The 15,954-nt window shown below is 35.5% G+C and overlaps 3 protein-coding genes across 3 annotated transcripts; 2 read left to right on the plus strand and 1 right to left on the minus strand.

Annotated features, from left to right (window-relative positions):
• Window positions 1-277: 277 nt before the first annotated feature.
• On the plus strand, window positions 278-2,919 carry LOC306884175 (homeobox protein MSH-C). The gene is made up of 2 exons (XM_079439894.1): window positions 278-837; window positions 1,346-2,919. The coding sequence occupies exons 1-2, from the start codon at window positions 429-431 to the stop codon at window positions 1,759-1,761; spliced, it is 825 nt and encodes a 274-aa protein (XP_079296020.1). The 5' UTR covers window positions 278-428; the 3' UTR covers window positions 1,762-2,919.
• Window positions 2,920-3,647: 728 nt separating this feature from the next.
• LOC306884565 (zinc finger protein 511-like) lies at window positions 3,648-6,317 on the minus strand. The gene is made up of 6 exons (XM_079440529.1): window positions 6,076-6,317; window positions 5,804-5,877; window positions 5,208-5,409; window positions 4,272-4,396; window positions 3,926-4,105; window positions 3,648-3,818 (listed from the first exon to the last, which is right to left on the minus strand). Exons 1-6 carry the CDS (start codon window positions 6,271-6,273, stop codon window positions 3,752-3,754), a joined length of 846 nt encoding a protein of 281 aa, XP_079296655.1. The 5' UTR covers window positions 6,274-6,317; the 3' UTR covers window positions 3,648-3,751.
• Window positions 6,318-8,221: 1,904 nt separating this feature from the next.
• On the plus strand, window positions 8,222-15,952 carry LOC306884124 (disintegrin and metalloproteinase domain-containing protein 8-like). The gene is made up of 25 exons (XM_079439815.1): window positions 8,222-8,342; window positions 8,460-8,566; window positions 8,664-8,737; window positions 8,864-8,942; window positions 9,024-9,100; window positions 9,372-9,555; window positions 9,913-9,978; window positions 10,067-10,135; window positions 10,240-10,409; window positions 10,607-10,688; window positions 10,819-10,952; window positions 11,081-11,258; window positions 11,884-11,973; window positions 12,094-12,289; window positions 12,489-12,555; window positions 12,652-12,820; window positions 12,906-12,983; window positions 13,232-13,316; window positions 13,416-13,533; window positions 13,629-13,812; window positions 13,922-13,951; window positions 14,046-14,102; window positions 14,751-14,828; window positions 14,918-14,992; window positions 15,135-15,952. The coding sequence occupies exons 1-25, from the start codon at window positions 8,291-8,293 to the stop codon at window positions 15,177-15,179; spliced, it is 2,544 nt and encodes an 847-aa protein (XP_079295941.1). The 5' UTR covers window positions 8,222-8,290; the 3' UTR covers window positions 15,180-15,952.
• Window positions 15,953-15,954: the final 2 nt, after the last annotated feature.

The following is a 15,954-nucleotide window of genomic DNA, read 5'->3' on the forward strand; positions in this document are numbered from 1 at the left end:
GTTTCGCTGTATGTTTTCAATAAGAGTTCAGTTAATGAGTACGGAGGCCCGCTATACAGACATCCCCTCTGGTTAATTGCAACAAAACTTCTCAAATGGCTCCTTGCCTCCAAGACTGGAGCCCCCAGAGCAATCAATAAACCACCTCGGCAAGACAAGTATGATTAACCATGCAACATTTCTTTCAAAATCATTGTGACGTCTCAAAGAAACTGGTTTGACCAATCAGGATGAGCACCCGGAAAGTCATGTGGGTGAAATGTCAAGCCGATTGGAGGGCGGCAGGGAAAAAAGAGAACTTTTGGAAGTTTATAGCTGCGAGTGCGCTCTGCTAGGAGAGTGAGGCAAGCGTCGCAAACGCGCGACGGGACAAGGGAAAGGCACTGCTGGACGAGTAAAATTCAGGGCGACTCACATATTCTTATTGTATGGCCCCTTTATCATCCATGATGAATTCTTATCAAGGGCCACTCTCCCAAGAAGGAAAACTACAGGAACGCAAAAGCGCGGACAAAGAGGAGGCTCAAACCAACGATAAAGCGACTGTCAAAGGATGTAAAGGCAAGGCGCTGAGTCTTCCGTTCAGTGTGGAATCTTTAATATCAGACAGAACAAGCACACGGACTTTATACACGTCATCTGAATCTGGTATTATATCTCCGACATCCGGTGGAGATGAGCGGCTGAGGCTCTCGCCCATGGCTCTTTACGCAGATAGAAAGATCCCAGTGGAGAGCGTCTCCAACCTATCCGACTGCAAGAGAGGAGATATGGAAGAACTAAATGACAAGGGACAGTCCGGCTGGTTTCAGACACCCTCGTACACTTCTCCGCCAAGTGAGTGGCTCAGCAGGGAAACCTGCAATAATGTGACATGATGACGCATGACAGTTATAAACATGCATAGGCTTTTACATAGGCTAGGCTAGTAAAACGCACTGATAAAAATACCAGGAAAATCAATTAATATGTAGGCCTATATTATATTTAATCAAGCCGTTTAGATTTTTTTTATAAAAATTAAAAGAATGTGAGAGAAATAGTTGACCAGCTACTTCTGCAAATAAAAGTTCCCCAAAAAAAAAAAACCCGCATTCCAGTTTAATAAAGACAGTTTAGAGGACCGATTTGAATTAAAAACAGGCTATATTTCCATATCTGCATGTAGCCTATACATTTTAAGATTAACCTGATTTCGCACATGATGCACATGCTCCTCTGAAAATAAACGTGTGGCTTCTGCAAAAAACTAGCCAATGTAATATAGTTGCATTACTGTAAAGTAATATCACTGTGATATAATTTGTCAAATGAATCAGTTCAATGTTTTGTTATTTGTCCACAGGGCACTCAAGTCCACCGCCGTGTACCCTCAGAAAGCATAAGAACAACCGAAAACCGCGGACCCCGTTCACCACCTCGCAGCTGCTCGCTTTGGAGAGAAAATTTCGTCAAAAACAGTATCTTTCTATTGCAGAGAGAGCGGAATTTTCCAATTCACTCAACCTCACAGAGACTCAAGTTAAAATCTGGTTTCAAAACAGGCGAGCGAAGGCAAAAAGACTACAAGAGGCCGAACTAGAGAAACTCAAACTTGCAACCAAGCCATTATTACCTGCCTTCGCCTTTCCGTTCCCCCTCGGAACACACGTTGGTTCTGCACCCCTCTACGGACCGTCCAGTTCCTTTCCTAGACCTGCGTTACCAGTCCCTGGACTTTTCGGAGGCCCAGTGACCTACGGAATGTATTATTTGTCTTAACCATGTGAGCACGTCCTTCAATTCACCGTCTGTAGCTGCTGCGGTTCTGCCAGTCAAAGACGAGTGAAATAAGAGCAAATTAGTTTTGTTTAAAGAACTCTACAGCAATTTAAAATAAATTATTCTTGATCTACACAGTTTATTCCAAAAGTGAGAGTCCACAAATTGGCTTTAAAAGTGCAATGAATCTTCCCTGAATACTTTTATCTTGTATTATAAGTATACAGATAACACACTATGTGGCTAATTGTCTTAGTCTCAGAGAAAATAATTTCCAAGAGATTATTTCTACTGAGGACACAGCCGATTTGACAAGTGTCTAGATCAGCATCACTTGTTGATGAGTGATGCGCTAGAAAACACCTAGTGTGCTCTGAAATGGTCTGTGCCAGTTCCAACAAAGCTCTTAGATTAAGGAAATTACCTTAGAATTATTACTAAGGTTTTTCTAATTTAAAGAGCTTTGTGCGACTGACAGCAGAATCATAAAGTAAAAATGTAAAAACTGATTACAGTTGTCTTATGACATTGCTACTTTCCATACTTGGCTATAGGCTGCCAAATTCGGGCCTAAATGGATAGTCAATGTGAGCCTTTTTAAAATGAATACGTGTATTTTCACGCAAACCAAATATTTTGTAGTAGCCTATATTACAAAGATTGTACACAGTTAGCTACAGTTTGCGAAATGTACACATAGGTCTTTTTTTCCTTTCCTTTTTTCATTAATTGGACAGGCTACACGGTTTTATGTTGAAATACGTGGCTTGAAGAGGAACTAGATGCAGAGACAACCAGCATCGTCCATTATACCATAATTTTACTAAACTTTTCCTCCCAAACATTTTTACATGCCGTTGGATACAGAGGATTTTTGGCCTGTGTTTATTGATTTTTCGCCTGTTTAGCCATAATCCCTTCAGTAGACTACATGTATGCTAGTTTGCTAGGTTGTAAGATTAATGTCTAGATTTTTATTATTGTAAATACACGTATATATTACAGATTTTGCATTCCCCATTTGAATAAATTACAAACATGATTGCTGATATTTATACACTGTGTTTACATTTGTCTTCTGTAAATTATTGTATATTTTATATGTATATACAAATTAGAAAAATAATCTTTTGCATTAAAAAAATTAATCTCACAGAGACTGATGTGTACAATGGTATTATTTATAAGTTTAAAAACACAAACTTTTAATTCAGTAATCCTCCAGATGATTTTTTTTTGTCATGCATAAACCTAAAAACTCTAATCGATGCGCTACGCAACTAGCTTTTGAGATTTGTAGCCTAACTGTTGCTGTATTGAATTGTTTCGGAGACCGACGATGAACGTTTAATTTACGCTAATAATCAGCGCTAAATGGACAAGAATAATAATTTCCAAGACACGAATATATTATAATACACAAAACACGAAGAAATAATAATAATACAATAACAAGCAAAATAAAACATATAAATCAAGAATACACGACCAATTTTTTTTTTATTTTTTAAATCTGAAGCAGTCTACATGCAGATACGAGCACTTCAGATAATCTTCTACGGCTTGCCATAAACCTTCACGCTATTTATAATGTTACAAAATCCAAATCCCCGTGAAACCGACTGGAGAACACATTAGTTGCAACGCGTCTTGAGTTGATTTGTGTTCGAAACATCCAGCGAGATGCGTGTGCCATTAGTTGAAAGTTCTCGAAACGCTTACATTTATTGGAATACATTCTACATATTTATCAAGTTTAATATTTTTGAACATATTTTAAGTCATTTTTCTCGACATTTGACTTTCAAACTCCTTGCCACAACCGACTGCAAAGTTTTTCATCTGATTACTAACCTCAACCATAAAAAGAGACAAGACATCTTTTTAAAGACTGCTTTGACAAGTTTTATTACAAAAATACTGCTCTGGACAAACAAATGCTTTACCAAGCAAACGTGGTAAATTGTTTGCATTTAATAAAAGCTTTGGCCTACTTCTTCCTTCTTCCTCTGAAGCCTCTGACTGAGCCTTGACCGAAGCAAATGGATGATGGAACTCTGGAGGAAAGATAATAATCAACACAAATAGTTCTGATCACTGAGTCTACAGGGTAATGAAACTTAATCAAGCATTTATATTAATCCATGACCATGAATCCACCCACTTGTATGAATATCTTGGCTTTAGATTAGCTGTATGCATTGGTTCTGTTTCTACAGTCTTCACGCTTTCTGGCTCTGGGGTCAAGGAGAAATCCATCGACTCGCTTTCTTGGTGAATAGTTGCTGTTTCAGAAACCTCCATATTTGCATCCTTCTGCTGTTGGATCTTTCTTTCTCGTATTCTGTTGATTTGCATGAGATTATGATAAAAAAAAATTCTCAAGTGATAAAACTGGCTAATTATATGAGGCTGTTAAGGTAAAATATGAAATGACTGGATATGAGAGCAAAAGTAAAATTTCTATAGTCTAAAATGGCCCATAATTTACATAAGTATTAACATCAAACCTTCCACTTTTCTTTGCTTTGTCAAATCTGAAGTCGGCTGGATAGCTATGTGTTCTGATAAGATGATCTTTCCTCTCTTTACTTGTTTTGAATTTCAGTCCACATCCCTCAACCAAGCACTCATACTGAAAATCCACATTAACAACACACAATCAGCAAAAGGAAAATGTTTTCATAAAAATAAGCAAAGCTGAAAAACATTTGCTGGTTTAAACAGTGTATGAGGAGGAGGAAACTTGTACTCATGTATTCTTTTACAACTGGTATTTCTGTCCCATTAAAATCAGTGTTTCAAACCACTGAAAAGCAATGCATTTAAAGCAACTCGCTGTTGAAACCAGTAGATGACAGCATTTCGCTACATAAAAGATATTTGATCTCATTTGGTTAATGTATACTCTTCTTTCCACATGTATAATATAGTTACGATTACCAATTTCTAAATGATTTTATGTAGTATTTCCAGTGAGAAAGTGATATAAAACATTGAAAGTATATGTGGTGAGTATTCACTACAAAAAAACAAACTGCAAAAAAAAAAAAAAGTTTTTTTTGCAGTCGTTGTTCTTATCTAGCACGCATTTAAACCCAAATAAATCATGGAAGACTGCCTGCAATGACACTCAACTTCTTATCAACTTAATCAAACTGTGGTAACTTTTTGATCAATGCTGCTGGGCAACTTTGGTTAATGTTGCCGTCAGCGGGCAACAAGTGAAGACACAGGGCCCACGACCGATCTAAAGTATCCAGATAGAAATTTGTTACCCATTCTCAGTGGGAAAGTGTCAAAGCAACATTGTTCAAAAAAAGTTGCCCCGTGTATCATCAGCCTATATATAGTATGCACATAATCCTACAAATACCACACAACTTCATAAAACAACATGCATCGCTACCTACACTCCTATAATCTGGTGTTACAAATGATATTACCATGCATTGTTTCTCTGCCATGACCTGGAAGAGAGAGTCATGCCACTCCAGGATGTGCATCTCCAGCAGACGGTTTGATGGAAATGAGCGCTTGCAGTTGGAACACACATTTCGATGTAATGAATTGTAGTGGTGTTCATACCCTTCCAAAGTGTCAAATAACTGCCTGCACCCCGCAATGTGACATCTGAACTCAGAGATACTGTGAAGAGGGTTGAAATATTAGTGGCACATTGGTATCAAGTCAAAAGGATGTTGCTCAAAATGTTTCACCGCTCATCCAAGTGATATCATCAGTAAACTTATAGTGGAGATTCCCCAGCACTTGACCTCATCTTATACGGTCACATGACTCAATAATAATAATAAAATCTACACTTACATAATGACAGCTACACAGAAAGAAACACATCCCGTTGACCATAATAAATATACAACGACCTGGACAGATATTCTTCATAGACATGATTAGTTATACCTAGTTTTAAAAGCAAATAAGATTAATAATAATTATCTCAATTGTATCTACCGATTAATTTATGATTATTAATCATTTGTTAATTCATATTTGCTTAATTTCAAAGCACGTTACTCACGTCGGAGGATGTTCATCATCTGTAATAGCAGTCACGACATCCTGTAGGTACATGTGCCTGTGTATGTCGCCATCCTGTTAAATTACACATTAAGAAATCAGGATTTTGCTAAATATCCCATCATCATGTCATTACAATCATGTAATTTCTACTAATTTCGACACTCTTAACTAACACATACATTGAAAGATAAACAGGCAATAGTTGCTTTATTAGCAGAGAGGAACTTTTCTGAAGTGCAATAAAAACAAAGACCAATCTACGTTACATACCTCAAAATATTCATCATCTACAGCAAATTCAAGTCGTTGAGGTCTGAAGCCAAAAGGTGAAACAGCACTTTCATTCCCTCTTTCAATTTGTTGTAAACCATGCCACTCAGATTGCCTATTTTCAATCACCGGAATCTTTTCTGAAAGAATTTTTGGTGTTGCAGATCCCAACAGTTCGATTAATTCAGGTTGCAGCATTATATCAACATTCTACATGTAGCCTACAACCCGCCTTGCGATTCCCTGTCAAAATAAAAGTCCTCAAACTTGAGGGCACGCTGGGTGAACGATTGCTTGAGAAACTGCCTTGTCATTTTATTTTGATACAAAACAAAGTGTAATATAATAATTAAAACACGGTTTTTGTTTTATAGTGTTTCATATAAGTTATATTATATTATATTATATTATAAGCAGTGCCTACACTACCAAAAGGAACTAAAGCAAAACTCTCAAAGCTGCACCTGCAGAATATAACCACAGGATGTCAGCACAGTCATTCCAGTTCTGGTTTTCATCCATCCATCCATCCATTTTCCAAACCTCTTGTCCTACAGTAGCCTATCACATAATATTAATAATTAATATCTTAATATATTGGCTAAACTGACAACAATTAAATCATTTGAAATTATATTAGTTCTCTTGTATTGGTTCTCAATCACAATTAATTTATTTATTTATTATTGTTTCATTACTAATGTTTCATGTCCTTGGCAATATATTAATAACTATTAATAACTAATAACTAATATTCCAAGTGTTTTTTCATATTTATCTTTTTCTAGTCAAAATATTAAAATATGAGTTTTATTTGGAATGTTGTTTTAAATGGTATTCATTTAGTTTTTTTTTGTTTTTCCAACTGTAGTCTTTTGTTGCCTAATATCCTTTTTGCAATAACGAACAAAACCTGGTTCCTTAATGACATCATTGTAGCGGCCTAAAAGCCAACCAAAGCCGCAGGAGCTGAGTGCGGAATAGCTTGTGACGTGTCAATCATCTTTTCCCATTGCATCTTGAGGTTTATTTTGATCCACCAAAAATTTACAATGAAAGACTTCTTGAGGCATTTGAAGATCATTTTTTAATCAAGGAAGTTTGATGAATTTACGGTCAACAAAAAAAGTGTGCTCCCACACTCACCCCCTTCCTTCCTTCCTTCCTTCCTCTCCTCACAACAGGTGCTTTAATTCTCACATAATTAGTGGCACTCCCAAATTTTCCCATGATCACATGACATCACACATAAATATTTACATGGCTCCTATAATCATCTTCCAGGAGATGACATAATTTCTGTTGGGGAAGCAGCACAAAAATAGGGGTACGATGTGTATTTTAGACATTTTGGCTTTTTATTTAAACTATTTAAATATATGGCTATTTGAGGCAAATCGTTCAATTTATATTCACAGTGTTGCTATTGTGATATATCTTCAAATAAAATATAAGCCATTAAATATTTATATATTCATATAGGCTAGGCCTACCTGTAGGCTATGTAAGTTATTATAAATTAAGCTTTCAGATGAATCTCTTTTACTAGGATTGTGCCTTGTCTGTCATTGGTAATTAAATTATTCAAATTGTCAAAATGCAATTTTAAATAGAGTAGTTAATTTATTATTGTTATATTAATTTCACTTTAAAAATGATAGCCTATCAAAAGTCATTTACATTCTGCAAAAATTTAGCCTAAAGGCTTCTTGGCCCAGACAGGGTGCCATCTTACCTTGGTAGTGGGCCTTTATGAATAATTTTACAATTTGTTCTCCTCTGCACAATCTGAACATTCTCCTTAGGGGTGCATCTTCCCCCATCTTAACCGTTCAGTCTATGAAGTTTTGAGGTATTAATTTGAACAGAAATACATACACAATATTCACTTTAGTTACAGAGTTGAAAAAATAGCTACAAACTCTTAGCGCTCTAAAGTAAATTCCATTCTGTGCGGTGGCCTACATAGGCCTATAATTAGTGTATAACAAAAAATAAATAAAAAAGTATAGTTGTGCCACATTAACACAATGAAAAAAATACTGATACATTTACAGCGTGACTCAGTGACACGTTTGCCTTTACCGGATGAGGATGTCGTATTAGTCTCTTCATGTTAATTAACCGGATAACCGAGGCGGAGCTTGAACTTTTAAGTAGCGGAGTTCCCACAGCAGCCCACGAGTCCCGGATCGAGTCCACAGGACAGTGAACCATGCGATACACTGGATTATTTATATCACTGCTTTCTTTTGTTTATACATGGGGTGAGCGCGCAGCATTATGAGGATTCTTTTACAGCACGAATCATGTCACAGTGCGTGATGTGTTTTTAATTTACTGTTAACACATACTGATGATTTGTTTATTCATTGTTGCTTTAGAGAATCTCGAGGCAGCTTTATCTCATGTGATGCGCTACGATGTGGTGCGACTCCGACCTCAGGCGCTGAAAGCGCGAGCGAGGAGGAGCGCCTCTTCTTCACTCAAGGTCCGCTCTTTTTACTAGTTTTTGTAAACTACTACTGACATCTCTTGGGATGCTTGATTTGACTTTTATTCATGCATGCTTGCTTTCACCCGTTCAGATATATCCTGAACAACTTGAATATGATTTGGCAGTTGATGGAAGGAACTTCACCATTTCTTTGCACAAAAATAGGTGAGAATGTGACTATTTAGAAATACAGGCTTTAACAACTTGCTCTAAACAAAATGTGGAGGACTTGTATTCTTACCCAGCCTAATTAAACTTTCTTTCATTCTTTCTTTTTTTCTTTTTCAACAGGGAGCTTTTAGGAAAACATTACACCCTCTCACATTATACCAAAGATGGGATTTCAGAGACAAAGTCTTCAGACAATATTGTATGTTTAAACAGTAGCTTATTTCTGTCTTTACACAGTATGTGAATGTTGCTGCTTAACTGTTTATGTTTTTGACTTTAGGATCATTGCTACTATCAGGGACACGTCCATAATTTTGAGGACTCCTCAGTCAGTGTTGGACTTTGCTCTGGCATGGAGTAAGAAAAATGTCAATTTTAAGCAAATTTTGTAAACTATAGATGTGATTGAATATAAAATGCACTAAAATGTGTATTAAAATATGTTAAAATTACTGAGTCCACTTACAGTAAAAAAATATATTTCAGAGTTTCATTTCTTGGACTGTGCCTGTAATAAGTTGCTTTAGATAGTGTATACTAAATGACTTCTAAATGTGCACAATTAATATCAACAAATATTTCCTACATCTCTCCCTCTTTAAAATATTGTATCTTGTTCATCTTCTAGAGGGTTTCTGAGGGTCAAAAATCAAGTTTATTTGATTGAGCCCCTAGAAGAGTCTTTGGATGGTGACCATGCAATTTATAAGCAAGAGCATTTAAGGACCAAGCAAGGGGCCTTTGGATACATTAATGACACAGTCTATAACCTTGGTCCAAAGTCTAGTGGGCTGTATACAGGCAAAAATATGGTAATGATTTTCTAATGATTCAGTTCAGTTCATATAGTGCTTTTTGCGATACACATTGTTTCAGTACAGATTTACATGAGATGTATGTTTCTACATTAGAATGAAAAGAGATTTGTTATCAAAGTAATATTCATATGGCAGAATTATTCAGTTAATTAATGGCATGTATTCAAGCAAGTAATGATCTCTTGTGGATTGTAAGCTTATTATGAGAAATATATTTAGCATCATATATTAAACCATATATTTAGTGTAAATCCTGTACTTGCTCCTTATTTTGTTATTAAGCAACATGTATAATTTGTACCTCAACATGAACAGTTTAATGACAATAACTTTATTTCAACTGCTCTTCAGAAAAACAAAGCCCCCAGAGGAGGACCGCGGATTGTTGAGATGGTTTTGGTTGTTGATCTTACAGAGGTATGAATTTGGTTTAATGGAAAAAATATCTTGAGTACCGATGTGTCGTGTTTATATTGTTAAAATATATCTACATATTTTCCTTCAGTACGAGCAGTTTGGAAGTTTTAAGAAAACTGAAGAAAGAATGATGTTGGTCGCAAATCACGTAGATAAGGTATCAGACAACTTTGGTCTTTCATTAATTAACGGGTTATGCATGGTGATTACTATAGGATTTTTAAAATATTATTTATAGAATTTTTTGTTGTTCACATTCAGCTTTACCGGCCTTTAAACATACGTGTCAGGTTGGTTGGACTTGAGATTTGGTCTAATAGAAACTTGATTGATGTCAGCAATATACCAAAAATTACTCTGGAACGATTTTTACAATGGCGTCAAGATAGCCTGCTCAAGAGGAAGAAGCATGACAATGCCCATTTTGTTACGTGAGTCACTGCCTGCTCATCTTAATCACTTTCTTTCCTGTGAATGCCACATTTTTACTCCCACTAAACAGTTCCCTTTAAAATGCGTCTTACCACAAGCTTGAAAACATGTTATTTTTTATTTTTAAAATAGTACAGTGGAACAACAACAAAAAATCCTTTAATGCCTCAAGTTCGTTCTCTTTTTTTTAAATCAGTGCTCTAGATTTTGAAGGAACAACAGTTGGGTTGGCCACAATGCATTCAATGTGCTCTCCATCCTCTGGTGCTGTGAATGAGGTATTTTTATGAGCATATGTTTATGTATGTAAATTAATAGATTAAAAATTTTACTTTTCTAATGTTTGAAAGAAAGTGTTGGTTGTGGTGAGTAATATAATGACATTTGATGTTTTTTTTCTTTACAAAGGACCATAATAAAAATCCAATTGCAGTGGCTTCTACCATTGCCCATGAAATGGGACATAATCTGGGCATGTCACATGATGATTCAAACTGTGCATGCTCCTCTGACAAGGGCTGCGTTATGGCAGACACCATTGGGTGAGGCTAATTGAAAATACTTTTGATTAGAATATATTTATGCAATGGCACAAGAGATAGGCAACTTTTGTATTTTTTCTGCAGTTTTTTTCACAGACCATAACATTTCTTACATACTTTTCCAACAGGTATGTTTACCCTGATTCCTTTAGTACTTGCAGTCAATCGTACTTAAAGGCGTTTTTGCAGAGCTATGACACCAGCTGTCTACTAGACGTGCCAAATGAGGGTGAATTATATGGAGGCCCAGTTTGTGGAAATGCTTTCGTTGATAAAGGAGAGGAGTGTGACTGCGGTACTGTTGAGGTGTGACATGTTAGTTTATAAAATTTCCCAGTTGATGCAACTTTGGCTTCTTAGTTAAAGTATGACTAAAATAGATTTGTGTATTTGACTCTATATAGTCATTAAGAATACAGCACAAACAGTACTGTTCTGTAATGTTATTATAACTTATTGTGAAGTATTACAATTTAAAATAACTGTTTTCTATTTTATTATATTTTAAATGGTAATTTATTCATGTGATGGCAAAGCTTTACTTCAGTCTTCAGTGTCACATGAAATCATTCTCATATGCTGATTTGCTGCTCGGGAAACATTTCTTATTATTATCAATCTTAAATAGTTTTGCTGCTTAATGTTTTTTTCAGTAATCTTTGATGAATAGAAAATTCAAAAGAACCACGTTATGTCTTTACTATGTCTTCACTTTTTATAAATTTCATGTGTCCTTGCTGAATAAAAGTATCAATATCTTTAAAAAATCTTACCGATCCCAATTATAGTTTTTTAAAGACAAAACATTAGTCTCAAGCCAAAATACTGACCCTAGACTTTTGAATGATAGTGTATTCTGGATAAACGTTCTTCTTCCTTTTTTTTTTCTTTTACCTTTTTTGACCATTTTTTTGAAAATGTTGAATTTTAGGAATGTAAGAATCCCTGCTGCAATGCCACCACCTGTCAACTGACCAAAGGTGCCCACTGTGCACATGGAGAGTGCTGCCACAATTGTCAGGTATCAGCAAAGCTGGCCATCAAGCTCCACAGGAAGATCATAATAAAGTTGTTATTGGACTGAAAATACATGTAAAAGTAGATTATTGCCTTATTCTGTTTTGCTAATCCTCCCTTGTAGCTGAAACATTCAGATAGCCTATGCAGAAAGAGTGCTCACGACTGTGATTTGGACGAGTACTGTACTGGAGAGTCAGCCTTCTGTCCTGAAGACGAATATAAGATGAATGGGCTCCCTTGCAATTATAATCAGGGCTACTGTTACAATGGACAATGTCCTACACATAAGGAGCACTGCAAGATGCTGTGGGGATCAGGTACTATTTTTACTGAGCCATTGCTCATACACTGCTTTATGGGTCCTCTTTTATGCTTTTACATACACTTTAACACAAAATCTGTACAGCTTTTTTGTTAAATTAATGTTTTTTTTATGTAAAATAAAGTTTCTTATAGAAATGGAGGAAAATCTATAATTTATAATAATATTTTAACATCAATATCTTGTACGTTTAGATGCTGAAGTGGATGCTGCCACCTGCTTTCAGTATAATGTATTTGACAGAACCTCCAAGAGTGACGAGTAAGTGTATCTTAAATTTTCTTTGATGGCTGAAGGCTAAAAATAGTATTTTGTACATTGTTCTCTAATGACACAATGGTGTTCTGAATCCTACAGGCACATGATGTGTGGGAAAATATACTGTTATGGTGGGAATCTGTACCCCATAACCAATACAAAAAACCCAGTAATATTTAATTCGAGAACCTGCTACATGACTGTGGATTCCTCGCCCACAGATGACTTGGGGATGGTTCCAGCAGGCACCAAATGTGGCATTAATAAGGCAAGTAAATAATGAATGTATATTACCTTGTAAAAAAAAACAGTGTATAAATCCTTTATTTTATATTTTTCTTTATAACCAACAGGTGTGTTATCACAACCTTTGCCAAGACATCAGTATATACGGCACTGAGGACTGCTCTGATAAATGCAACAATCGTGGGGTGTGTGATTTCTTTTTTTCATTTCCATTTTTCCATTAATTTTATAACATATTTTATGTTCTTTCTCTCTTTTTTTTTTAAGAAAACCATTATTGCATGCAATATTTGCCATTCTGTGATATTCCGAGTCATATTGCTTGAATGTGCTAAAACTATGCATCCTAGTATTTAAAAAAGAAAATCCATTTTGAATTTGCATTGGAGACAGATCATTTAAAAGCATAAACATGTAAACTTATATTCTAAAGGTGTGTAACCATGAGAGGAAGTGTCACTGTGATCCAGGCTGGGCACCACCTTATTGTGATGTTCAATTCTCAGAACAACAAAAAAGTAAACCACATCCTTGCTATATCGTTATAACTTCACGTAATTCAGTCATTGACCAAACAAAACTAATTCTGTGTCATTGTCAAATGTTTACCTTTACAGTGAAAAAAGTATCTGTGATAATTGGTGTGACTGCAGTTATAGTCGTTCTTGGATTGATCATTATTATTGGAGCACTTGTGTGTCACAGGAACAAAATAGCAGAATTTAGAAAGAAAAGGTAGGATCTGTTATGCACCTGACAATCATGAACTATCAATTTCATTTATCATTTCAATTACTGTACTATTAATGAAATACATTCTATTCTAAAAGGTCTTTGAAGGACATCCACACTTCCTCAGGCCAGTGTAATCCGGCATTCCAACCAGGAAGTGCAAAGAACAGCCCCAGATTCACACAAACACGCATAAATCCACCAACTTTCCTTGAGTCATCCACTACTCTGGCCTGCAAAGCTCTCTATTCTCCAGCTACGCCCTCTAGACCAGCACCAATGGTAAAGTCATTCATTTAGCCTTGAAATGGGCTGTTCAATTTGTTCTTACATTAAAAGTCCATTTTAGGATCAAAGACTTAATCATTCACTTATTTCTCACTGTGCACAGCCTCCAAAGAATGCATCACAAACAGAGCAGGTAGTTTATCCTCTCAAAAAAATGTATTTAAATCTATTATTTAAATCTAAAACCATTTTAACAAAAATGAAAATGTATGCCCATATACTATTAGATTGTGAAGCCTTCCGTTCCACCTCTTGGTATTTCCAGAAACATTCATCCTGTTCAGGTGAGGCACAGAGTATCTTAAAATACACTACTACCATTCAAAAGTTTGGGATCATTACGATATATTTTCAAAGAGATAAATACTTTATTAAGCAAGGATGCATTAAATCGATCGAAAGAGACAGTATAAAGACATTTATTATATCATAAAATAATTTTCTATTCATCAAAGAATCCTGAAAAAAACATATGATTTCCACCACAAAAGTTTTCAAAACGGATAATAATAAGAAATGTTTCTTGAGCACTAAATCAGCATTAGTGCTTGATTTCTGTAGATTGATAGCAGATTAATTTCTGAAGGATCACGTAAGACTGGCAGCGGAAAATTCAGGTTTAGGCCATCACAGGAAAAAATTACATTTTCAAATATATTTAAATAGGAAACAGTTGTTTTAAGTTGTAGTAATATTTCACAATATAAATGTTTTTACTGTAATTTACCAAATAAATGCAGCCTAGGTTGAGTACAACAGATTTCTACAAAATGCACCAACCCCAAACTTTTGAATGAGAATACACTGTTTAATTAAGTATAATTTAAATTTTAATTTTGGTTACTTTTAACGACTCTAAGCTTATTACGGAGGTGACATAAAACAGAGGTGACTTGTCATTGTGTCATTTCTCATGTCATGTCTAAATTTAGTTTCAGGCAAAGCCCCTACTTCCATCAACTAAACCACTTCCTCCATCAAGACCATTGCCACCACTGGCATCTAAACCAGTAAGAGGCTATTTTTTACTTTACCATCTGGCACCATCTGACATAAATACCATTCAATACTATTAACCATTCTTTGTATGCACTGATAGGTGACAAAGTCAAAACCACCTCCAGTGCCTCCTGTAAAACCCACTGGAATGCAGCCAGCGTTCACTCCACCTCAGGTATTGTAAGGTCACAAACTATAAAAACGCTTTCAATTATTTGAAAAATGACATTGTTAATGCTAATTTATTCAAACTGCTTGACAGTCTAGTTGTGTGAATAAATGTCAGTGTTTTAAAAGCTCTTTTGCATTTACTGTAGGTAATCCAGAAAGTTGCACTGAAACCTCCTGCTAAACCCAGATGATCTGGAACAATATGAGTTACTCTGAATCATTGGGAGCTTCAGAAGGACCTTGGTTAACAAAACATGGGCAGCAGTTTATGAGCTGAAGAAAGCTTGTTGTTTTTTGTGGTTAACTCTGAATAACAAGATGAAGTTAAGGAGAAGGTAAAACGGAATGAAAGATTTGCACCGTAGGAATCGCTTTATACTTTCGGTACTGCTTGTTTGTAATTTCTTTTATTGTATTTTGGCTTTCTTTTTCAGTTTATTTATTTTATACTTTAATTTTAAAGAATGTTATGTGCAGCTGTTTACAGTCCGTTCAGATTGTGTCTCTATGGAAGTCTACAGAGTTCCTCCTTTAAAGTCCACATCACATTGCTGCATAGAAAATAATGTAGAAAAGTTTTTTGTTGTTTTTGCAGTGTATTATGGTGCATTCATTCTTGTTTATGCAGCTTTTATTCAACATTTTATATCTTGTAATTGAGATTTCATTATTTTGTGTAGAATTTCTTATTTACTTTTTGAAATTACAAGAGGCGACCTGTATAAAGGCTTGTGCCATATGGCCTTTCTGAAGCATAATCCGTCCTTACTTTAGTAATTTGCCTTATTTATAAGTTTCTTAAGTTACATCTTTGTTGTTTGGTTGTGATCCTTGTGGTTTTGGCACAGACAAAGGCTATATTTGCCCACCAAATATTTAAATTCAAAACGTGCAATGATCTCAGCTGGTCTGATTTTACAATTTTTTTGTTAGCTATAATAAAGTTTTTTCACACTTCTCTTTTAA

The sequence above is a fragment of the Barbus barbus genome, assembly GCF_936440315.1.
Source record: "Barbus barbus genome assembly, chromosome: 18".
Lineage (NCBI taxonomy): Eukaryota > Metazoa > Chordata > Actinopteri > Cypriniformes > Cyprinidae > Barbus > Barbus barbus.